Below are 25,640 nucleotides of genomic sequence, written 5' to 3' on the forward strand. Positions count from 1 at the left end.
CACTTGCCAGGCTCCCAGTACTTTTACACACACCACACACACAGCTATTTTAAAGTAAAAATAAACAGTGCTTCTAGCATCATGTGCTATTGGACTCAGTTGGGACTTGCAAGGAACTTTGGAAGGAACAAGTTAGCTGAAAAATCCCCTGTGCACATGTGAAAGACTGCACGTTGCCCTTTGGATTGCAGGCTAAGACTAGTTAAAGCCTTGCTTAGTAATTGAGAGCAAAATGAAACATCATCATCATCATCATTATTACATTTTATATCCCGCTTTTCCTCCTAGGAGCCCATAGCTGTGTACTACATACTTAGGTTTCTCCTCACAACAACCCTGTGAAGTAGGTTAGGCTGAGAGAGAAGTGACTGGCCCAGAGTTACCCAGCAAGTATTTGGCTGAATGGGGATTTGAACTCGGGTCTCTCCAGTCCTAGTCCAGCACTCTAACCACTACACCACGCATGACAATCAATCAATCAGTCTTTATTACAGTCATGGACCAGCATAAAGTATAAGGGGTGATTACATATTAGAAATAAGAGTAGATAAAAAGTGCATAGGTATGGTACTTAATAATATTATCTAAGGTACATAATATTAGAAATATTAGTAATAATAAAAATAATAGAAAGTACACAAGAAGCATGTGGGCATAAAAGCTTGAAAAGTCATAAAAGTGTATAAAGGGCATAAAAGAGATGGGGGGGCATAAAAATGGGTGTAAAAAGATTTTTTAAAAATATGAAAAGATGAAAATGCATAAAAGCCTAAGTAATAAAACTGGATAATGTTAAGACTATAAGACAATAAGGCTATAAGGGGCAGTAAGAAAAAAGGAGGAGCATAAGTCTATTGAGCCAGTAATGAGTGAGCAAGTGTAGAGCCCACCCTGAGTCACCAAGGGTCAGATTAAGGTTGATAAGACTCACTGCCTACCGACGGCCAACGAATGCTGATCACTGCTGCACAAAACCTCCAACACTATATGTGATGGCAGGCTTATTAAAGTCAGAAAGCAACACAGAGCTGTGGAATTGATTCGAACGTTCCAGATACTTGCACAGAAAAGGAAGCATGAGGGAGGCATGGAGCAAACAGTGGAAGAGGACATGTTTGGAAGTTTTGATCTGCCCTGAGCCATAGGGGCATAGTCGCTCTGCAAATGGCAGACATGACACTCTACATCCAAGATGATTTGTTGCAGAAAAGACCTTTTTGGGAGGGAACAGCTGGGAGTGGAGAGGGGTGCATTTCCACTAAAATCCCCATTTCCAAGTCATTTCTCTCACTCTCCATTGGGATTGCAGATGTGTGTTTTCTCTTGGAACACACACAAGAGGTGAAGGAGGCAAGGTCTTTGCATGCTTGGTGGGGAAATGTGAGACCCAAGTTCATATGAAATCAGTTTCATATTGGATTGCCAAGACCACTTTCCCCTCTATCAGTGTGATGGCATGTGTAATTAGTGTGGTTTTCAGAGCTGTATGCACTTTGAATTGCACTCAGAACGATGGTGGTGGAATGAGCTTTGGCTGGAATTGGTAGGTGGCTCCCAGAAATTGTTCTTGGCTGCTAATTCAGGGCATCCTCTACTCTTGGTTCTAGTACTGCACATCCAGTTTCAAAACTTGTGCTCTCTGAATGCTTGTTCTCCACACATGGATACCATGACAGGGTAGGTAGGCCCAGTTAACAAAGTATGGCGAACTCCGGCAAAAGAAAGAAAATTAGTGTAGGATTGATATCTTTACTTTCTGCTTTCCACTTGGATTGTTCAAGTATATTGTATATAATTGTGGGTCATAACAATACTGTATAGAATAAAAATGATAATATGGCATTACAATATGAATAAGATACGTAAATAAAATGCAGAATCATCTGAACATTAAATTGGTTGAATGCACTACTTTTTATACTGGAATATTCTGGGTGAAATATTTAAATCATTTTTTTAGAAAAACAATAGCATATAAGATATGCTTATTATATTCAAAAGTAATTCTGAATATAATAAGCATATCTTGTATGTTATTGTTCTCAACAGTTTTTTTGCACCCAGTAATCAGATCAATAATTTTAAAAATGACATAATGCCCAAGAAAAGCAGATCTTTCTCAGATTCAAATTTACTATGATTCAAATTTACTATGCATGGTAATTATTCAATAAAATGAATAATATTTGAGGTTGATATACTGCAAATTTAAAACTGTTCATTTACTTCCCTTTTGCAAGCACATTAATAAAAGAATTCTATGATATACTTTTAATTTGTTGGAGCTTTCCTATAAGTGTAATCTATGCAAAATGACTTTGCCCCGTCAACTAATACATGTATAAGTTATAACTCACAAAAGAAAGAACATAATGTGTAACATTCTTTATTCTTCTCCAGCCACATATACATGTTTAGCTCAAGGGTAGGGTTTGTGGTGGGGAGGTTTGTTTGCTTTCTGAGAATTCTCCATCAGGAGAAGCTGATGGCACAGTTTGGAAATGTAGCTTCCTGAGAGCCATCTTTAGAGATGGCATATAGTATACGATTGTGTAAATATTGCTGTTGGGATGATCAGCTTCAAGGTCATGATACTGCCGCAAAAAATGAGAGTATAAATCATGTTACTATCAAATTGTGAATCCCTCACAAAAATGTTGTCCTTAATCAGAGCTGCTTCTGGGATACCGTAACAACTGTGCTGAGAACTACCATGGACAAATCATTATAAGACGCCCAGAGACAAAAGTTTAGGGCAATGCACAAATATAAATAAAATAAAATAAGAAATGAGTTTCACATTTATTACCTGGAATTTCATTAACTCCAGAACATGTTTTGTTGTGTGTTAGGCCTAAAGCAATATCTGTAAGCCAAGACCTACCTTCTGCACCCCACAACCTACCTATTTCTATTTATGAAAGGAATACTGAGAACTGTTTTAGTTTAGAAATAGTGGATCTCTTTTCTTACTTCTTACCTTCTCAGTGTGCTAAGATAAGAGGTGACTCAGCAACACATTTTACAACCGTACCGCAAGCCCAGCTTCACAACTGAACTGAAAAATAAGTATACCAGTGATGGCATTCTTCCCATTTTAGGCGTCCAGCTGATGGATGCTTTGTAAATTTTCCCCAACTGGAGGTGGAGCGGGTAGGAAGCAAATGGAGAGGAGCAAGGCCAGTATTTAAGAAAATGCCTTCTTCGTTATGAACCCCGCTGCCTATTAAAGTCTTCAGGGGAGGTTCGTCTGAGGGTGCCGCCAGTTAGTCTGGTGGCGACTCAGAGGCGAGTCTTCTCTGTAGTTGCCCCAGGGCTGTGGGACACACTTCCTGCTAAGATTAGAACTGCTCCATCCCTGATGGCTTTATGAAACAACTGAAGACACATCTCATCAGCCAAGATTTTTAGCTATTTAAATTTGAACTTTTATATGTTTTAAATTGTTCACATTTTTTTGTTTTTTATATTGTAAACCACCTAAAGACTTCGGTAGTGGGTGGTATACAAATATGCTAAATAAATAAATGGCTTGAACCAGCATTCTGCTCACTGGCATGTTTGCCTCTCCATTCAGTTGAGAATGTGGAAGCAGAATTAACTATAAGTGCTCTTTAAAATAAAAATTAAAAAACCTATAAGTGCTTTTCTTATACAGGTGCCTTAATCCTAAAATGCTGTATTTTATAACCATTGTTTCCAGGATTTTTCATGAACCTCAGCCTGGAAGTAAGATAATTATAGCAAAAAGAAAACAGTCGCTTTGTTTATACAAGATCAATCTAACCAATCTGTTACTTTTCATGAGCTAGTCAGTATTTCATGGAATCTGAACATATATGTTATACCAGGAAGGGTTACAGCAGTTCTTCAGATACTCTCCTTTCAAAATGTGGCAACAATCCTGATGTGTGTTTAACACTGAGATGCCAGGCTGTTATCTTTTTTAAAAAAACACAACTGTTTGCAAGGTTAATTTCATAATTATTTAAAGATTGCTTGGCTTTGCAGCTGTGTGATGTGTGTATAATGTTATGTTATGAGGGGTTTCAATGCCTGTAGGAGGGTTTTTGTGTTTATCTTATTATGGCTGGTTTATTTTACAGCTAGATTATTTTAAGCCTTTTAAATCTGGTACTGATTATATTGTGCTCCTCAATCCTTGGTATATATTAATGTTCTTGTCTATACATTTAATATTTTAAAATAACAAACATCATTTATTTCCAGGGTGAATCTGGTGAAAGAGGAATGGATGGACACATTGGGCCAAGGGTATGGATATCTTTCTCTTTCTTCTGTCTCTTTACTTTCTTTCTTATCACTAAAGAAGACATGCAAACCTTAACCACATTTACCAACCTTGCACTGTTAGGATGGAGCTGGGAGAAATGTATACAATGGTTTATAAAAATGATATGATAATAGGTATAATTTACACCGCAGAACATTGAAAATGTTCAGTCATACCTATGAGGGTCAGCTCAGTTGAGTTATCAATATCAATATTTTGAAGTAGATAGAACATTTGTTTCATGGAAATTTCAGTCTTTGGCATTTATGTGTGGCAATATTATTGGAAATTGATTACTGTAATGCGCTCTACGTGGAGCTGCCCTTGAAGAATATCCGGAAACTGCAGCTAGTACAAAATGCAGCAGCTAGGGTTTTATCTGGAGCTGCCTGCTGGGATCACATCACACCCATTTTGAAAGAGCTGCACTGGCTACCAGTTTGTTTCCGGGTCCATTTCAAGGTGCTGGTTTTGACCTTTAAAGCCCTTAACGGTTTGGGCCCGGGATACCTGAGGGACCACCTGTTCCCAAGGGTTGCTGCCCGCTTGACAAGGTCATCTGAGGGGGCTCTGCTCTGGGTGCCGACAATGAGGGAGGTTGGGTTGTTATACACGCGGGACAGGGCCTTCTCTGTGCTGCCCTCTGTGCTGATTTGTTTTATATTTTTAGCTTAATATTTTAATAGTGTCTTTTTTACAATCTTGTTGTTAAATTTTGCTGTAAACCGCCTTGGTATTGTTTTAATGAAAGGAGGTATATAAATTTAACAATAAATAAATAAATAAACCCATGTGAGATGTCCTCAAATCCAGCAGCAAGAATAAGCTTTTACGGTGAGTAACCAATGTTCTTTTTCCTCCAGACTGTATTAATCAAAACACTGATATATTGAAATCATCAGCTAGAATTTACTATGGCTAACTAATAGTACTTGAAACACAGAATATTATGCCTGTTACCATAACATTCATTATTACCTTTTTGTTCTTCAGGGCCCTCCAGGTCCGAAAGGAGAACAGGGTGATACGGTGGTAATTGACTATGATGGTAGAATCTTGGAAGCTCTCAAGGTAACCTTAATAATATAGTGTGATAGTGACTGTCTGCTGAAGTGAATTGATAGCCAGAAAGAGACTCATGTTTGTTTTTAGAATTCAGCAAGTCCTACATACAAGTCAGCTTAAGGATTGAGGCCATGGTTCAAAAAAGCCATAAGCATACAAGTAAGGGAACTGCATATATATGGTAGCCAACACTTTTTATTACAACTCCGCAGATATATGAAATATGACCGAGTTATGAAGTTATCAGGAAAGATGCCTGGTCATTCCAGAGGAAACTGAAGCTCAAATATGGAATCCTTTGTACCTGTCTGTACCTGAGTAGTGCTATTATTTGTTTTTGACTTCTAGTGCTGCGTCTCCTCACCTTGGTCCCCATCTTGGTTAAAATAAGTTTTTCCTTTGATCTGAAAGTGAAAACCAAAGATTCCCTTCCTTAATAAAGGGAAGCAGTTGAGCAAAGATCCCTTCACTGTTATGATGACCACCACTTTATTTATTTATTTATTTTTTAACATATTTTTATACCACCCAAAACTTATGTCTCTGGGCTGTTTACACTTGACTTTTGCAGCTGACAGACAGGTAAAGGTAAAGTGTGCAGTGGGGTTGTTGTTAACTCCTGGCGACCACAGAGCCCTGTGGTTGTCTTTAGTAGAATACAGGAGGGGTTTACCATTGCTATTTCCCATGCAGTATGAGATGATGCCTTTCAGCATCTTCCTATATTGCTGCTGCCCGATCTGCAGGCAAATTCAAGCACATCTGAAGAGAATCAGAAACCTATTAAGGGTAAATCAGGCACATTTCAGTGACAATTGCCTGCATTGCCACATGATTCTACATGTGTGAGTAAACATCTCCTCCAAGTAACTTGCAAGTTAAATAATCAACTGATTGTCATCTAGGAGGTCATTATTTCCAACTACAAATAAATGTTAGCAAGAAACTGATGGATGTATTAGGAGGTTTTGGTTTTCACTTCCAGATCCATGAAAAGACAGGTAGATGGACTTATTTTCTATTGGGAAAATGTCATGCTTAAAGCTTCAGTTTTAGCTAATGTCAGAAATATTTTGTCATTGAGTAGCATAAATATTCTAGATGCATCTGAAAAGGATCTCAATTGTTTTATAACAGGCTGCAGGGAAACCCAAATTGATGGTAATTGCTGTGTGCCAGATGCCTGCTTGGATTGGTTTGCCAGAATGGCCCAGCATGTGGCTTTTGTGCTTTGGATTTCTGGATCAAGATCATTAGAAAGATTCTGTCAAACATGTGGTTTTGATTAACAAAATAACGACTGATAATCCTGAGTTTGGATCATTTGTAGCATGATTGATGTATGTCAGGCATACCGTTGAGCAAGCCATTGATGTATTCCTTGCTTTGTTTTACTCTTCTCTGGGTTGTTAAAGCTTGATGCTGAAATATTTTTCATTCTTGGAAAACTGCTTGGCAATTATTTGAGTAGGCTCTGTTAATGGAACTATTCTAGAATGCTGGTGTAATGTCCTGAGATTACTTTTGGGCTTCTCAGAATTAGCAAGACTGGAGTGAATAGTCCATTACAATGTCAATTTGTGCAAAGCTTTGGTCTGGAAATAAAGGCTTGAGATAGGAATATGGTACAATCAGATTTATTTAAGGATTATTGGGGTACAGGAAATGATAAATGGTTAGACAATTGATTAAGGCAATAAAACTTTAACTAGCAATTTAAATCAGAGACTCATTATGGAGGAACAGCCCTCTCTTCCTCCTAACCTTTTTACCACTGCCAGAAAGTGAACGTATGGTATGACTGGGTCCACTACAACAGCCCTTCACATTTATCAAAAAAGTCAAACTTCAATAGTGTGGAAAGACTTATGGGTGTGGGGTGGAGACAATCAACAAGCTTCTAATTTTTTTAACAAGAAAATTTACTTTAGAAAAGTTGGTTCAATTAAAACACTTCATTTACAGAAAAAATATAGTCTCAAAACAGTTACTTACAGAGCAGGTCGGGGAGAATAAAAAGCTGGAGAAACATAATCACTACCTGCCTCTATATAGGTCCCTACTCAGAGTCCTCTTGTACTTTCTTACTGGCTTGCTGGGCAGACTCTTTGTTCTGAGTATGGCACAGGTCTGGGGCTCAATCCAGCCTGGCTCTTCCATTTCTTCAGTGATTTCAGCTCCTCCTCCTCCTCCTTCTCCTCTTCCTCCTTCTTCTTCCTGGTTGCTCACTCTCTGCAGACTACCAAACTCTGCTGCCAGGTCTCTCCCTCAGGACTCACTCCCAGGACTCTGTCTTCCAATATATGCAGTTTCTCTGCCCATCAATTCCTCAGCCAATCATAACAAACAAAAAATACCCTCTCTTTTTAAAAATCTCCTTTCTCTCCAAAAACCAGCTGCCACTCCTGCCTGAAATCCTGGAGAGGCCACTGTCAGTCTCTGTAAAAAATACTGAACTAGATGGGGCAGTGGTCTGACTCAGTATAAGGCAGCTTCCTATGTCGCTATGTTCCCAGGGGCCAAACAGAAGGACAGGGTAGAAGGGAGGCAAGCATGCCACTTGCAAGCCGGGGATCCAGGGAAGTGGCTGGTTCCAGGGAAAATCCAGGGGAGGTCAGCTCTCTAAGGCAGAGAATAGCCAGAGCCAAAGCACACGCAGGTGGTGGGTCTGAAGAAGGAGCACCTGTGGAGTGGGGCTCAAGGTTAAAATAGTCACAAACATGCCTTCAGGCCAAACATGGGTCACACCTCCTGGTTGCAGGGGTTGACATCCGTGGTTAACAAGAGAATACATGTTGTATGATTCAATCACGGGTGTGTGTAGTCTTGAAAGGCAATAGAGTGAAATGGTTTGAAAAACCTGTCTGGGACAGAGTAAATGGGCGAGCCAAAAGTTTGTCTTGTGGGTCAGGAAGACCTTCTAGGCGTAGAAACTGGAATGCTTTTCACACTAAGGATCTTCTTTCCTAGTCCACACTGCCATAGTGAGGAGGGAGTGATACAGCCTTATCTGAGCTCCTTTTGAGGTGATTTGTTACTAATCCTTTGTGCCATCAACATGAGGAGTTTGACTGTTCTCTTGAGAAATATCCTTTCTCCTTAACTCATGTCTTACTCAGCTAGCATCCTTCTCTGTATTGCAGGGCAGAGAGGGGCATGAGGGGGGGGACTAGGGATGTGCATGGAACCAGCGACTGCTGGTTTGGCCCGGGGTGGTGGTTTACCTTTAAGGATTGGGGAGGGTGCTCTTACCCCGCCCTCACATTTCCCCCGCCAGCATTGTGCTTAAAACAGTCCCACATGGGGCGGCATGATATGTGAAAAGTAGTTATGTGGAAGCCAAGCTCTGACAATAATCCTGAAGACAGAGCAAGCTGAGATAATATGTGCTTATCTATCTTTTATAAACAGCTTGTTTGTTTGTTTGTTTGTTTGATTGATTTCTATACCGCCCTTCCAAAAATGGCTCAGGACGGTTTACACAGAGAAATAATAAATAAATAAGATGGATCCCTGTCCCCAAAGGGCTTACAATCTAAAAAGTTGCTCCTGCCTTTCCAGTCTCTCAGGAAAATTAGCTGCTAAAGGAGAGATAAGTATAAACAAACAACTGGAAAAAGGCAGTCAGTAACCGACAGGATGTGCAGTGCACCACCGGTGTTTCCAATCCACCGGGGCTGTTGCGCACATGAAAGAGAGTTACAGCAGTGTTGTGGAGTGGTGCAGTTCTGCAACACAATAGAAGTAGCCCTGAGAATTGCTCTCATGTTGTTGCACACACACCCAGGCCCCCACGCAGCAGTTTCTGGTGGGTGTGCATTCTCTGCTGCGCCCGCCACCGTCACCCAACTACCCGCCACTTCTTTCCCTTCTCTCCCCAGCTAGGAAGCATTGCCCCATTTCCCCCTCTCCCCAGCCACAGCCTCCCCCCCCCCAGCTGGGCCTCCTCCTCCTCCTCCAGTTCCAGCTGCAGATCTCACGAGACTTCCGTCAAGATCTGCAGACGGAGGGAAGAGGACAGGAAGCAGAGGCGGCAGCTCCCCCCAGCAGCTCAGAGAGACCGGCAGAATGTTGAGGTGGGGGCCTGGAGGCGGGGGGAGATCCTAGGCAGTTAGTTTGATTGCGCCTAGGAGCTTTGTCTCTTGCCTAAGTCAGACAGGGAAACAGTCTGCTCAGGCCATTTAAAGCACATGCTCTATTGGAGAATCCAGCGAGAACCCTGGGAGCCTTTTTCCCTCCGAACAATCTCCTGTTTTCTCTCCGAACAATCTCTCCTTATCTCCAGCTGCCTACTTTTATTGCCTCCTTGCAATCTCCCTCCCCTCAAAACATCCTGCAAATCAAGTCCCCCTTTCCCAACCCCTTCTCTCCCACCCTTCTTCTTTCCCACCCTTCCCTTTTCTCCAAGCCCCTAACCCTTTAGGATTAACCCCTTTCCCCCTCCCAGTTATTTGCACTCACCCACTTTTTATAACTATTTCATAACTCTTTCTGGAAATCCTTTCAACATGAATTGGACAAATCCACGGAGAATAGGTTTATCAAAGGCTATTAGTCATGATTGCTAATGGAACCTCCATGTTCTGAGGCAGTATACCTCTGAATGCCAGGGTGTGTTCCAGATTAGACCCTGCAACGAGGTCACGGCGGATCTCAGAAGTGTGCTTCCACACTTCCTGTGTTGTGACACCGCAGTCCCCATGCGGACAGCAGGGTGCCGTTCACATTTCCAATGCCTTGTTTCGGATTTAATTGCTGTGATATAGAGCTAGGACATCGTATATCCAGCGTAAAAATTGTGTTGTTTTTTCGGGTTATAAGTTTCCATGAGACTGCTCCCCCTGCAGGTTTTACATTTTGAATGTGATTTGCCGGAACGAGGCATTTAGCCACTTTTGAGCAGCGAATCTGGAAAACACCCAGGTGTTGGGCACCAGCAGCAGAGAATAGCTGTAGCTTTCATGCCCTGCCTGTGAATTTCCCAGGCACTACTGGCAACTGAATGCTTGGCTAGATTAGATGGACCTTTGGTCTGATCTCAGCGGGGCTCTTCTTAAAGTCTTATATCAAAGAGAATGGCCCTTTGCACCACCCCAACTCCGAACTGTGTAGTCAGCTGGCTGCTCTGGTGCCTAAAGCCTCAATAGAGTGGTGGTGAAAATTCTAAAATGACCACAGTGTTAGGATGGATGACAGCTAATATTATTATTGTTATTATTACATTTATATCCCGCTCTTCCTCCAAGGAGCCCAGAGCGGTGTACTACATACTTGAGTTTCTCTTTCACAACAACCCTGTGAAGTAGGTTAGGCTGAGAGAGAAGTGACAGGCCCAGCAAGTATCATGGCTGAATGGGGATTTGAACTCAGGTCTCCCCAGTCCTAGTCCAGCACTCTAACCACTACACCACGCTGGCTCTCATAGTGGGTAGATTTGGGGTTTGATAGTATTTTGCCACTGTGAAAGGGGAAGCAGAAAGACTCAAAATATGTCCTCTACCTTTTGATAAATTGTGATCTTCTAAGCTTCTAAGATCTTTCTTATCTTATAAGAAAAACATTTGATAATAGTTTATAGGACGTTGAAGTAGCTGATTGCTAGTACTTTCATTCAATGTTCCCTGCTTCCTTTGGTTGTTGCAGGAATAGCATATTATAATTAATACTGACCAGTAAGATTATATTAAACTGATGTGTTGAGTTTTCAATACCTCTGGCAAGCTGTAAGATAAATTATGGTTTTTGTATGTATGTCTTTCTAGTGGAGGAGATATTTCTTCTGAAAAGATGTCATTGCCTGAAATAGAGTGTGTCTATCATATCCAGCCCGTAGGAATTACAATTTTATCCTGCATTTTAACATACACTGGCAGTAGGTGTGTAGTGAAATTATCCTTACCACTTGGTGGGATGATGCTGAAGACCAAACTACCCCAGGGTGAAAGCAAGCTTGTTTGAAAATCTATGTGGGCTCACTGTTGGCTAATAGCATAGCGAAGGAATGAGCAAAAGCCAGCATTTCTGCAGAGTAACAAGTGGGATTTTGTAATCATCACTCTTAAGACAAGAAGCAGCCTTTATTCTCTGATAATATATGTGATGCAGAATTAACAAAGCAATACTTAATTAACCACCAATATTATTTATGAGCTTTCCTGCAGTGTAGGAGATACTCTGAGCTGTTTGTGGATACCCTAATTATAAACAGTTCCGTAACCATGTGTTACATGGTGACAATTAAAAAATAAATAAAATAAACCTGCACTGTTTGATCTCCAAAAGGTAGGTAATACAGTGTTAATTCAAAATGGTGTCTTTTTTTTAAAACAGCAACTAATAGATGATTTGCTTTTTATTATCCTAGGGCCCTCCAGGTCCCCAGGGGCCACCCGGTCCTCAGGGGGCTCCAGGAGCCAAGGTTGGATTTCTCTTTACATATTTTTTAATTAACTGAATACACAGAAGTGCCTACTTGGCAATGCTGGTGTTATTTCTGTGGCCTCTGTTCATGACTTGTTTCCTTGAACGAAGGAGAGCAAAGTGATGAGTGGCAAGTGTGACATTTCAAAAACAGCAAGAAGGTTATGTGGCCAGATCATTCAGTTTTGCAATAATGGAACCATTTATACATGTTTTCCTTGTAAATTGTTCAGTGGTTCTTGAGTTTTTAATTGATTACTTTCACTGTGCCAGCAACCACAGATGCCAGAATCTTGCTGTGGCTGTTATGAAAGTATCGGATCCTATTGTAAAGACAGCATAAACTACACATTCAAGCTTAGCAACTTTTGTCTTTTCATTTCTATACACAGGGAATTTTTTTTTTAATTGTCTTGCATCTTAAGTGTTCATCCTTGTTATAATTAATAGGTGGAACTTCATGGTCAGTTAGCTTTCATTATTTCAATTGAGAACAAATGTTTTGATTATTGTAATAAAATATTCCACTTGTTCAGAGTAGCATGTTTCCCCCTGTGGAACAATCCAAATTCTAACTGTTTAAAAAATTCCAATTCAATTGAAATACCTTGTGCTGTTCATGCACCTTAAAATACAGATAATCTCCTTTTTTTAACCCAAGAAGAAAAGACAGTTCTGTGAATTTGATTTGTGTTGGGTTGATTTTGGGATTACACATTGTTCTAATTTATTCCTTTTATTCAATTTAAGGGGGAGCTTGGATTGCCTGGTACACCTGGAATTGATGGAGAGAAGGTGTGTGTATTAATATTTTTTAAATGGTTTGGCCGAAATTTCTTAATTGGCAACAACTGACTTGCAAAGTGGCTTTCATACACAGTCTTCAGAAACCAATATGGGCACAAGAATTTTAAAATGTTTTCCTCTGTTGTCTGCTTTTTTTTTTTTTTTAAATGCATGACCCTTCACTATTTGTACTCGACAGGGCATTTTGAATTTGTATATTTCTGGTAGAAATATGTACTGCAGTTTGTGTTGGAGTTTGTGATTATTTAGCAAAGGACCAAGAAAAGCTACCACTCCAGTTACAGAGTGCAGTTGTTGCAGCTATTTAAGTAACATGCATGGAGATCTCTGTAGAGCCTAAATTACTTAACTGGTTTATTGGTGAAGTACATTTGGGATAGGAAAGACCTATCCTATCTATCAACTACATAATGAATAAGTAGGGAGAGAGATATATATGTTTTCACCTTCTCTCTAAGAGGAAAGGAAGAGGACTGACTCACTACAGAAAGTACCTGAGGAGTCAAGGCAGGGGTCATAGAGTAGAGGCAAGCAGGGACAGGTCAGGAGACCCTCACTAACTACCTTTACTCCCACTGCCCCTCGTGGTCACTAGGATAGTTGGTGCAAAAGGTTGATGCACTGGAACACCATCTCCAACAGTTTGTAACCTTTAAATTTTGCTAACCTGAAATTAACTTCTCTCTCATTTTGTAAGGTTCACAGATTATGGGTTTCCCCCCAAAAAAGAGTTCTCAGACAACCAGAACTAGTTCATCAGCAAATAAATTACACAAATGAGATAAAATAAATCAAGAAGGTCAAGGGGACTAAGCTAGAAATCTGAAGATAAGACAAAGTATTATGCCAAATATTCACCACAGTTCTAAGTCGAAATGTTTTTCTGCATTTATAGACAGTTTTATCTCTAATAGTTCACCTCGCCAAAGCTCCAGTATGTCTTTTCAGTTCCCTGAAACTACATGTTCCTTTAAACATATTGTTTGTCCGTATGTGTATGGGGTGGTGGTGTACAAAAATAGTAACAGGGGACCCAACTCAGCACATGGGGAGGGATTTAACTCCTTGTTCCCATGACACAGAACCAATAAAAATCATGCCTTCCCTCTGCACAAGTATACTCACTCAGCAAGGGGAACCTTGGAGCAATCACAGAAAAGGTACAAGCTTATAGGAGTGAAGCAGGATCTCAGAGATTTCTATAAGACAGGAGCTACAACTCCTACTCCTCTGGGACACTGCAGATATGTGCAGATTCTCTTCTCTCCCAAAGGTAACACATGGAAAGGTTTATCTCTATTGTCATTCCTCAGCAGAAAGAGAGAATGCAATTGCAATATCACATGATCAGTCTGCTCATCTATTAAAAATCTCCCCAAAATACATTATCAAATTCTTATAGGCAAGAATATAATTTAAAATAAATATTTAACACTGCTGCCTGCAAGATTGTGTGTGCATGTCAGTTTGCCCATCAGAATCTTCATTAAACATTCCTATATCCTGAAAAATTAAATTGCTATGTTCATCAAGTCTATTAAGTTCTATTGGGAGCCTTTGGATGGAGCGGTATAGAAATGTAATAAATAAATGAATAAATAAATGTTGCATTTCATAATCGATATTTGATTATAAGAAGCTCCTATTTCTTATAGAAGCAAGATGTAATATATAGTCAGAATGTGGTGGTGGAAAAATGCATGCAGTTTTAAAAATTATCATGTTACAAGGTCGTTTTGCTTAATTGCAGGGTCCTAAAGGATCAAAAGGAGACCAAGGAAGCCCTGGACTAATAGGACAGAAAGGAGAAATAGGAGAAGTTGGAATAACTGGTCCACCAGTATGTCTGTATTTGATATCATCCATGAAGTATTGGTTTCCAGATGCATTTCATAGGTGTATACAGGTTAAAGGCTACCAAAAAACATGGGGAATTTAGGCAGGATGGTGCTAACGGAAATAAGCATCACCAGTGCCTCCCCTATTAAAATTGCCAGAGCCTGCACCTCCTGATAGTCTGAGGCTTAAGGATTCAATAAAGGTGCCTGACAAATGTGGAGCCAGAGAGATTCCTAGAGAGAGATTCCTAAATTGAACAAACAAACAAACAAACTTACAGACAGGAGTCTCTCTCAGGCTATCTTGGAGGGAACTTGGAACCTTCTGCACACAAGCTTGCAGATGCTCTTCCCAGAGCAGCCCCATCCCCCATGAGGAACTTCTTATAATGCTCACATGTAGTCTCCCATTCAAATCAGGGCAGACGCTACTTAGCAGAGGGGACAATTCATGCTTGCTACCACAAGACCAGCTCTCTTCCCATTGTGATTGATAGGTAACAACCAGACTGTATTTACCCTTACAAAAAGAGATTCTGGAATCTCTCTTGGCAAACTGAGCACAATACCCTTTTTGTGTATGTGTGGATCTACATATTCTACACTTTTATTTAATGCCACATTCACATTTCAGTGAATCCATAAGTGGTCAAAAATGACATCCACACTGCAAGGGAAAGAGGGGCCAGGGGTTGATAGATATAGGTTGTTAGTTAAGCATCCATATAGAAAAGTGACAGTATTGCTGTAAATGCTGTAGTTGCCCACCTAGGACATTTATACACAGCAGGCTTTACCGCGGTTTTACCTGGAGGCTTGACTGCAAACTTGAAGTTGTCCCCCAAACCCGACACATATAGTGGATTTTTTTACCCCAGATATAAACTGAGCTACACTCTAACGTGCAGTGAAAACCCTGAATTGTGTGTGAACTTCTCCCCGATAACTTGCAGGGACTTTATTTCAGGGTAAATCTGGCCCATATGTGAACATACATTCTCCATTTCAGAGGAGATGCAAGTTATAGGGCTTTAAAAACCCCATGTGAAAAACTTCCTGTGCATGATAAGTCTCAGTTCTTTTAAGGGAAAGAACCTTTCAGACCCACCACTTGAAGCAGCTTGATACAGCCATTTATAAGTGGACAATCAAATGTTTTGACGACTGACAAATGTTTTCTATTTATTTCCACAGCTGCATTAGCAATTCATTTCAGTTAATGGAATTTTTTTTAAAAATTGCTACCAGAGTATGTGCACTATGTTGCCCTCATTTGCCCTTCAAAAGCCTCTTGTGCCAATTTCCAAACTCCTTTTCATACTTGTGTAGGTTTAAAGAGGATTTTGAGAGAGCTGTGGGGGGCAATGTAACTTCTGAAAAAAATATTAGTTCAAATGTGTGCACCCTTTTGGAGCACAGCTATAGTGGGGGGCAGGGGAGGAAGCATGCTGTTAATTAGAAGTGAATCTGCTTTTTGTTGCCTTAAATTATAGGGTCCTAAAGGATCGAAAGGAGACCAAGGAAGTCCTGGGCCAATGGGAGAGAAAGGAGAGATAGGAGAAATGGGCTTGTCTGGTCCGCCAGTATGTGTCTCTTCAATACCGTTTTTGTATTTGGGCATTGGTTATGTCATGGCTGATACGTATTACTTCTAGAAAACATTAATTTTCCCAGATGTATCTTTTGTGTTGTGGAGAGGGATTGAAATTTAGTTCAATGAGCCAAATTCAAGCACTTTTTTTTTAACTGCAACTGAGACCACAGGATGCTTGTCTTCCTTGTTGTGGATTTTTTCTCACACATGGAATCCCAGTCACGGCGGGAATTACTTGTGCTTCGTATGCCTGTCGCTGGCATACAAGAAGAACAATTGGAGCTCAATCTTGCAAGAAAAATATCAACTAAACAAGATTAAGTCAGGCCTGCTCAGCTTTGCCCCCCCCCCCGTTTCTAGACTACAACTCTCATAATCCCCAGCCACAGTGGCCAATAGCCAGGGATTATGGGAGTTGTAGGTCAACATCTGCAGGAGGGCTGAAGCTGAGCAGGCCTGGCTTAAGTGAAGCATCCAGAAAGGAGAAGGGGAAATGTTTGCTGCTTTATCTCAAAGTGCTTCTTCAGCTCCTCTTCACACACTTCCTTTTTGTCTTTATTATTTAGGGAATTGATGGACCCAAAGGAGAAGCTGGTGCACCATGTGAGCAGGATCTTGTAAGTTCTCAGCAATTGCATGATACTCTTGTCAAATGTCTAGTCACTGCCAAAATGTGAGCAGAATGAAGTTGCCAAGTCATCCCTTCATATGAAACAGGGCTTTAGCTTTCAATGAAGGTCATCACATCACAATACAACAGGAAAGTGCTAACCTTCTCCCAGTGAGAATCACCCCCCTACCTAGTATTGGGATTTGTTGTTTGTTTGTTTGTTTGTTTGGAGATATTTCTGGTAAAAAGCAAACTGCTTACTATGCAAATCAATTGACATCTTATTTGGCCCTAAGTTCACAACCCTAAGGACTAGTTCATATGGTATGAGATTCCTATAGGTAAGAAAGTTCTCCAGCAGAGGATGTATGGCATTCATATGTGGAATGTTGCATCTCATAATCCTTCACATATGCTTTTTGCTACATGCATACTCCATTGGCTTTTCCAAACAGCAATAAAATGCAAGATTTTGTCTGGGGGCCCACTGCCTTGGTGACAAGTCACCTGCCACCTCCAAAATTGATGTGGGTGTTAAGACCTGGACTATCAGAACAGCATGTCTTTCTCTAGTACCATTAGATGACTTGCATCATCCACAATTTACAAAACCTTTTTATTTTAAAGATAATTTAGGATGATGTTCTGTTGTGGCACATAGGGTGTGTGTGTGTGTGTGTGTGTGTGTGTGTGTGTGTGTGTGTAAATATCTTAAATGAGGCTGAACAGTGGTAACAAAAAGCATATATATTTCTTTACTTCACTGAGTGGGGGGCATTTTAAAATCTTGTCTCTGGGGCCACTCCAACCGTGCTACGCCCCTGACACTCATGTAGACTTTTGTTCTCCTTCTTCATGCAGTCTTACTCTCTGGCCACACACTGAACCTTGTGCACCTTGTGTGATTTTCTCAGGGCAACCTGCTGACCAGCACTTGCATTCTGAGAAGAACCCAATACTTTTCATTACAACTTTTAAGTAATAGTGAGACGGGTCGGATTCTTCTCAATCACTGCAAATGTTGGCTGCCAGGCAGCCTTGTGAAAATCACACAAGGTCCCTGCTCAGTGTGTGGCCAGAGAATAAGATCACCTGAAGGAGACCTGATTTGTGAAAACACACTGTCTGGTGTGTTTCCACAAAAGCTCTTCCTCAAAAGCAAAGTTCTTCTGTTTGAAAAAGCTGCTTCCTCTTAGTTTACACAGAGTGTTTCTTATTTACTAAAATTTTATTTTATCTGTTTCTGAAGAGGAACATTGCGTATTTGTTTGATTTATTATACTTATCTGTGGTCCAAACCTAAAACCTATTGCATGAATAATGTGTTCAGGACAAAATGTACCAACTGTCAGCATAGTCATACAAATCATGATGTTGTGGCAATGTTGCATAGGTTTTAAACCTCAGATATCTTTTAGACCATTGTGGCCAGACCACAGCATACAGTGCCTAACATCCTTTGGAATTACTGGGACTTCAGAGTGTCCCATTGTCCACTGGATTCCGGTCTGTATTAACAGGGATTTGAGTAGTCAACAGTTTGGATAATAACTAGTTCACTGACCCAACCATACACAATAAGGATGTGTGCCCACCATGAGTATGCACGTCCTTTCACCCTTTTGATGGCCCAGTCCACCATTACTTAATATCATGGGGTTGGTGATTTTGTAGCACCACTCTACATGCCTACTAATACTAGCTTAAACTAATATTTGTAGTGCATATAGAGGAGTGTATTACAATGTGACCTTGCTGTCTCGCAGGAGACATGTTGGGACTTCTTAAACATTGAAGGTGCCTGCCAAAATGAAGAGGCAGGAGACTGTTGGTGCAAGCAAGCAATTAAATGTTTATTTGAGGAAAAATATGCAGAGGGGAGGTTGAGTGGGGGAATAGCAAAGAGCAATAAGTTACTTTAATCCAAATAAGATCATCTGGAGAGGTTCATCTACAGCTGCCACTGGCTCGTCTGGTGGCTACTCAGGGACAGGCCTTCTCTGTTGCTGCCCCGAGGCGTTGGAATGCACTCCCTGTTGAAATAAGAGCTTCCCCATCTCTGACAACTTTTAAAAAGTTAATTAAGACACATTTGTTCACCCAAGCTTTTAATGTTTAAATTTTGTTTTGATTGTGTTTTTATTGTGAACTGCCCAGAGACATACTTTTTGGGCAGTCTAGAAATTTGTCAAATAAATAAATAAATAAATAAGCGAGCAGTGAAAATTTGATCAATAAAAACCATAGATTTTAGACTTGAGCTCCTGGAGAGGTCAGAAGTCATGGTACAGCAGAAGGCAAAGGGGCGAAGGACCATAGTTCTGGGCGGTGGAGTTCCTAAAGAAGCTGGAAGCATATCGGGCACACTGGAAGGCTAAATACCATAGAGTACTGGAGGAACAAAATTTCTAAAGAGACCAAAAGTATGTCCAGAGGATACCAGAAGTCTAAATGCCATAGACTACCGGAGGAATAAAATTCCTAGAAAGGCCAATAGAGTTCTCAAAGGGAGGGAAAGAGTGCAAGCAGGATCAGGAGAGAGATCACCAAATTGGAACAAGTGGGAGCTTGTGATTTTGATAGATAACTTTATTGCCAAATGGTGGAAGTGAGAGAGAGAGATGGGGTGGTGGGGCTAGGCAAATTATCAGTCCCAAGGCAGGCTGGATGGTGTGCAGGTGCCCCAAACAGCTTGCCTGTTAGTGCTCTACCTAACTTCCCATGCCATGAGAAAGTCAAAGATAGTGGCTGACATAATGGGCAGCCCTCCACGGACGTTAGGGATCCACCAGGGTTGCTATGCAACTTTAAAGCAGCTCTGATGGTATAGCATGATGGGGTTGCTGCAAAATGACTTAAAACTGCTTCCAGGCAGCTGCATAGAGCTCCACAAAATACACTTTAAGGCATTCTGCAGGAGCCCCCTCACACTGCACCATCAGGCTGCTTTTCAAGTTGTGCAGGCTGCACAGCAGACCTGACTCGGCAGATCTTTAATGGCAAAGAGCTGCCTGTCATGTCAGCCAGAAGTTTTTAATACCATGCATATGCATAGCTAGGAGAGCCGAAGCAAGGCTGCTCGGGACAATTTAGAATGCACAGGCACTCCAGAGCTAAGAAGATGGTGATAATTTTAGCTATACACAGCTCCAAAAGGGAACAAATTCATGATGTTTCTTTGTTTAGTCTACTTGTTAACAGATGGAATGTTGCTCCATACATAGTGAACTATGGTAAGTCAACAGCTACTGAGAAAAGGGTTCTGCAGAACCCTACCAGTAAGTTAAAAACAGAACTAATCTTAGCACATTGAGGGAGAGGGAGAGAGTGGGAGACGTTGATTATTTGTGCAGTGCAAGGAAAAACAGTGGAGGAAAGGTAGGCAAGGAAGGGACACCATGTTAGTCAGGGGAAATATTACCTCTCCTAAGTCTGCTGATCATTGCGTAAAAGGCTTTGCCCAGAGAGGGTGGTAGATCAAATGTAAGCATGACTTCTGGAACGCCTGGAATCCTAATTCCCCTCTGCTTGACTTGATTAGAGGCCCTCCAATTATACTCACATTAGCCTTTGTTTTCTGGGGTGGGTGCCAATCCTGGGTGTCTTCATAATTGGGCATTGATAGTCTGAAATAAGGACCTCTAATCGGTGATTTGGGTAGGTGCAGCTTGGTCATTTTAAGGCTTTCTTCTTACAGTAGAAAACTGCACTGGTCTGTGGGGAACTTTCTTGGGCAAGAGCTTGTCTCTTTGTTTTGGAATTCAATTATGCTGAGTTGCCATTTAGGTCAGACTGCTGTCCTTACTCAGACATTCCTGGATGCTTTGGAGAGAAGCTATTAAGGTAGCCAGAGGCTATGCTCTTTTTGACTCATCAGGATGCCTACTAGAAGGAAATCCCAGGAACTCCATTCCCTGTAAAGAGTGTGTGTGTTGTTGTGGGTGGTAGGGAATGAAATCAAATTCTGATTAACTAGGCTCATGACTCAAGTCGTCCTGCCAGCAGAAATATTTCATAATCAAGAGGGCAGTTTACAGCCCTGGCTGCTCTGTAGCTTTCAGATTGCCAGCTTTCTACTTGCACAGAAGTATCGGCCCAGCCATGAACATGCAGTTAGGAACATTTCTTTACAGTGGTTCGGATGAACTGTTCTCCCCATGTGACTAGGGAAAGGCACCATGGGGTACCAGAAGAAGCCACAGGGCAGCCAGGAGAAAAGATGTGTGTGCTCAAGGTGTGCTTATGCCTTTATTGTGTGTGGTTGGTTCAGCAAAAAAGTATCATCCAAATGAGACCTAGCAAAGTAGCAAACCTTTCTAAGAAAATTGGACAAGCCCTGTTGACATATTGCGACCATATAGTGTATTGAACAATGTCTTTAAGCATTTATAATTTATGACCTTAATGAAACAGTATTCATTGGCATAATCCAGTCTGTCACAATGCCAGACATGGAAGATTTCTGTAGGCTAAGTGGAGCCCTCTCCCTCCTTCTGCCTGTGGGAATGGATGCACATACAGACATAACAATAAGCCATTAGGGAGCATGGAATGTTTGTGCCTGTTGTGTTCTATCTAGTAATCTTTTATGTTTTGTTGTTTCGAAGTTTCTCCCAGTGGGGATCCTGTAGAGAGTGTGGGGAGTGGAGTCAGAAAGAAAAGGGGAGGGAAAAGAGAAGGAGAATATTGAGTTATTTCTGAATAAACCTTTCCTTAAATCTACATAAAATTTATTTCTGTCTATGAGGAAAAGAGCTATAAAGGTGCACATCTCCAATATTTCATCTGGCTCTTTCCTTCAGCTTAGTTAACAAATACCAAAGCTACGAGGGAGGCTGGGTAAGCAGTGTGGTGGGCACATCTCTCATTCCCCCAATGACCCCTCAACTACACCCCTCAAGCACACACCCATTGGCAAATCAAGGAGAAGAACAACTGCACCCACAGTACTGTTGCATCCGCAGTATTGGGTCATGCCCGTTATGTTCAACTTTGACTTTAAAGGATTTTTAAATTATTATTTACTCTGTTGTTAAATGCCAGGTTCTCTGTTTTCTGAAGCTTTGTCTTTTATCATGTGGCTTCACAATGCAGTCTGTATTATGTCAAGTCACTATGCTATGTAATGAAATTTGTAGGTGCAGAGCATACCTGAACCAGGACCTCCTGGCTTACCAGGTCTACCAGGCCCTATGGTAAGTTTTATGAGAACTATTTGTCTAGTCTAGACAGGCTGGGATAGTTCCTTAGTTGCAGACTGTGCAGCCCTGCTAAGAAAATAGCTTTGAAATCAAACCATGACCAAACAAAAGAAGTTACAGTGACAGAAATCACTGAGTTGGTTAAATAAAATCAAGTCATTCGTTCAGTGTTCTTCACTGTAGGACCCGGAGCTAGTGGTAGCCCCCATTAACCCTAAGTGTGTTTGCCTGACTATCTCTTTATTGGGCCTGTATGATGTGAAGCTTTGGCTGAAGCTGAATATTCTGCACAGTGTTCCAGGCAGCATGTGGGGACAACCATTATTACCCTGCAGTGCAGTAGTGTAGTGCTGCAGGATTGCAGTCCCAGAATGTTTTTTCCTCCAGGGTCTCTTGCCGTTCTATACATTCCTGTGGCCATTTGGAGGGAACCAGTGCATTTCAGTGGGCATTCCCTGTCATTCATTCTAGTACATTCCCTGGAATTGACGTGATCCTTAACTTCTTGTAACAGAACCCCCCAAATTATTGCATTTATCTAAGTGAGGGGTGTGGCCATGGGGATGGGCATGGCCATGGGGCGTGACTGTCAGGGTGGGTGTGGCTATAGGGGCTATCATGGAGAAAGCCTGCACTTCTGAATTTGCAAGTACATCACTGGTGCAGTGCTGCACTTTGCCCAGCTCTGGGGCAGGGTCTCCTTTAAGGGAAATGGAGCCCCTGCAGCATCTTGGAAGGCACGCCCTGCAGGGGCGTAACTATAATAGGGCAAGGGGAGACAGTTGTCTGGGGGCCCACAGCCTTGGGGGCCCCCCCAGAGGCAAGTCACATGACTGACTCCCCCAGCCACGCACCCGCCTGTGCTTCCTTCAGTTGTATTCATCCTCTGAAATTGATGTGAGTGTTAAGACCAGGAGCTACCATATTTCTTTAAGATTTCTTTACTTCATGAGCTGAGCTTCAGTAAGGCGGGGGGCGGGCATTTAAAAATCTTGTCTCTGGGCCCACTCCAACCTTGCTACGCCCCTGACGCCCGGAGTGCTGGGAACTGTAGCCCTTCCCAGTGGTTTCCTCCTCCAGCTCTTAAGAGAGGGCTCCGACTTCCTTAACAGGCCCTCCCAACACTGAGAAAGTTCAGTACTGTGTGGAGATTCACTTATTGAAGTAATGTATTGTAGGGATGTGCCCGAATAGTCTTCGGCACCAGCGGGGGTAGTGCTTTAAGGGCGGGGGAGGGTGTACTCACACACATCCTGCCACGTTTCCCCCGCCGGCGCTCTCCAAATTTCAAACCCCTCAGGGCAGCAGCGTTCCTCCCTGCCGCCCCGTTCCCCCCGTCAGCCGGAAGTGGCCGGAAGTTGCGCACGCACACCCATCTGCCGTGTGCGCATGATGGGCGCATGCACGCACGCAACCTCCAGCCATTTCCGGCCGAATACACCCTCCCCCGCCCTTAAAGCAGTACTCCCGCCGGTGCTGAAGCACTGAATCCCGCCCCAGCGCTGAAACATTTCGGAGGCCTTTACAATGGCCTCCGAAACGTTCCGGGCACAAGCCTAATGTATTGGTTCCTTCAGCTTCATTATACATTGTTTGATCAGTCCTCCTGTTAAAGAGTCATTTTTGAAATGTGATAGTTGTAGACACATCTTTAGTTTTTGTGAGATTGTGTGAATATGAAAAGAAATGTAATGATAATCTTGATCCTGAATTATGTATTCTGATATTTGACATCATCTTTATAATTGAACCATTGTCTGTCTTTAGGGTCCTCAAGGAATACAGGGGCAAAAGGTGAGTTCAGTCCCTGAAATATTAAATGCTGTGTAATATTTCAAACAGTCTGCTAAGCATGGTAATTTGCACGTGACTTGAAATTGGGCTGTTTTACTTGTTTTATATTTGTTATTGCCAAAGGAGACCTACTTCAAACCCACCCCTTCAGAATTATAGGGAAAATGTTAATCTTATCTAATTTCTAGATTTTTCATGTTTAATGCTTTAATGTTTAATTAAGGAGCACAACTTTCAAATATCTAATCTGTGACTAGTCCTGTGTTAGTACAACATTGGCTGACATCCAGAATAACGCTGCATCATCATGCGAGGCAGAAGAGGCCATTTTCAAGGACTCCCTTCTCTCTGAGGCCCGCTGGGCCTCCCATAAATAGACCCTCAAGGAGGTATTTACAGGATGCACTTTAGACATGAACAAACAGAAACATGAATAAACAAACATGGCTTCCCCCTGAAATCTAATTTGGTCCTAAGAGTTCACATTCCCTCTTCTGTTTGAATGGAACTTGCCATGCTCATAGCCTGCTTCCTCATCTAAATAGAAAGTGGGATCCTCAGAAATATCCCTTTGGGGAGAAAGGGGATATACATTTTGTTTAGGTCACATTGTAACTGTTTCAGCTTTAAAATATAGCACAATTGACCGTTGAGATAGTTGAATCTGTGCCTTATTGTGTTTAGGCTGTAAACCAGCCTATAGAATGTTTTTGAAATTTAGAAGTCAAAAGAAACATTCTGGCTGGCTGGCCTAAACTATTCTGTAGCTACTTCCACTGCATAATACAGAACTACTTGCATAAGTGGTGGCAATTGTGTCCAGCATTTAACTGTCTATTTTTCTTTTCACTGAGAGGAAACATTTGACACATAGATGTGTTTTGACATTTCAAGATAAAGGTTTCATTGCTATATTAACCTTCTCCAAATTTTATTTTTCAAATTCATCATTGACATCCTTATAGGGCCCTCAAGGAATTCAAGGACATAAGGTGAGTCACTAAAATTGCAGATTTGTTTTGGAGAACTTCGTAATTTATATGGAGTGGTAATGAGCATCCAGAAAAATGCTAACTCAGACTAGAATTTTCACTTCTCAATATTCTTTGTCTATAATTTTAGTTTCTAGGGGAAAGTAGGTCACATTAATCAAAATATTTGTTTTAGATGGAGATATGATGTTGAGCCTTGATTATAAAACCATAGGGTTGAGTCACGCAATTCCCCCCACTTTTAGTAGATTACTACAAAAAATAATTTCATGGGTCAAGTCCATACTAGAAGAATCCAATATGTGTTGAGTTTCCCAAGTCATTACCCTATCTACCATCAATGAAATTCCTTCTTGATTCAAAACATACAAGCTTCAGAGAAGAAAGCAGGAATGAGTTCATAACTCACATATTATTCCAAATTTTCTCATATGATCTATAAAAAAACAACCCACAGTTATATAACTGTCTGTATGTGCATGTTGTGGAATATCCTTAGGAAAATGGGTGTCCCAGAACATCTCATTGTTCTCATGAGAAACCTATATACTGGACAGGAAGCAACAATCCAGACGGAACATGGTGAAACAGACCGGTTCCAGATTGGCAAAGGAGTAAGACAAGGCTGTATACTTTCTCCTTCTTTATTCAATTTATATGCTGAACATATACTGAGAAAAGCTCGATTGGAAGAAGATGAGTGTAATTTTAAAGTTGGAGGAAGAAACATCAATAACCTGCACTATGCTGATGACACCACCCTGAAAGCTGAGATTGCGAATGATCTGCAAGCTCTAGTAATGAAAGTCAAGGAGCACAGTGAAAAAATGGGACTACAATTAAATGTCAAGAAGACTAAACTAATGACAATGGGTACAGCAACCAGCCTCAGAATTGACAATGAATACATTGAAGTGGTAGATAGCTTATGCCTTTTAGGATCGACTGTCAACAGTAAAGGATCCAGCAGTCAAGAAATACACTGCAGACTAGCACATGGTAGGGTTGCAATGGAGGCTTTAGAA

The 25,640-nt window shown here is 41.3% G+C and overlaps 1 protein-coding gene across 1 annotated transcript in view; it reads left to right on the forward strand.

Annotated features, from left to right (window-relative positions):
- Positions 1-25,640, forward strand: part of LOC128344394 (collagen alpha-1(XXIII) chain-like) — an 84,273-nt gene that overhangs the window by 31,785 nt on the left and 26,848 nt on the right. The window contains exons 23-33 of the mRNA XM_053294426.1: positions 4,231-4,275; positions 5,288-5,365; positions 6,497-6,520; positions 11,724-11,777; positions 12,530-12,574; positions 14,337-14,426; positions 15,918-16,007; positions 16,585-16,635; positions 21,767-21,823; positions 23,597-23,623; positions 24,589-24,615. Of these exons, the coding sequence (XP_053150401.1) occupies positions 4,231-4,275; positions 5,288-5,365; positions 6,497-6,520; positions 11,724-11,777; positions 12,530-12,574; positions 14,337-14,426; positions 15,918-16,007; positions 16,585-16,635; positions 21,767-21,823; positions 23,597-23,623; positions 24,589-24,615 (588 nt within the window). The remainder of the gene's footprint in view (positions 1-4,230; positions 4,276-5,287; positions 5,366-6,496; positions 6,521-11,723; positions 11,778-12,529; positions 12,575-14,336; positions 14,427-15,917; positions 16,008-16,584; positions 16,636-21,766; positions 21,824-23,596; positions 23,624-24,588; positions 24,616-25,640) is intronic.

Source organism: Hemicordylus capensis, chromosome 2, assembly GCF_027244095.1.
Source record: "Hemicordylus capensis ecotype Gifberg chromosome 2, rHemCap1.1.pri, whole genome shotgun sequence".
NCBI classification, from domain to species: Eukaryota; Metazoa; Chordata; class Lepidosauria; order Squamata; family Cordylidae; genus Hemicordylus; species Hemicordylus capensis.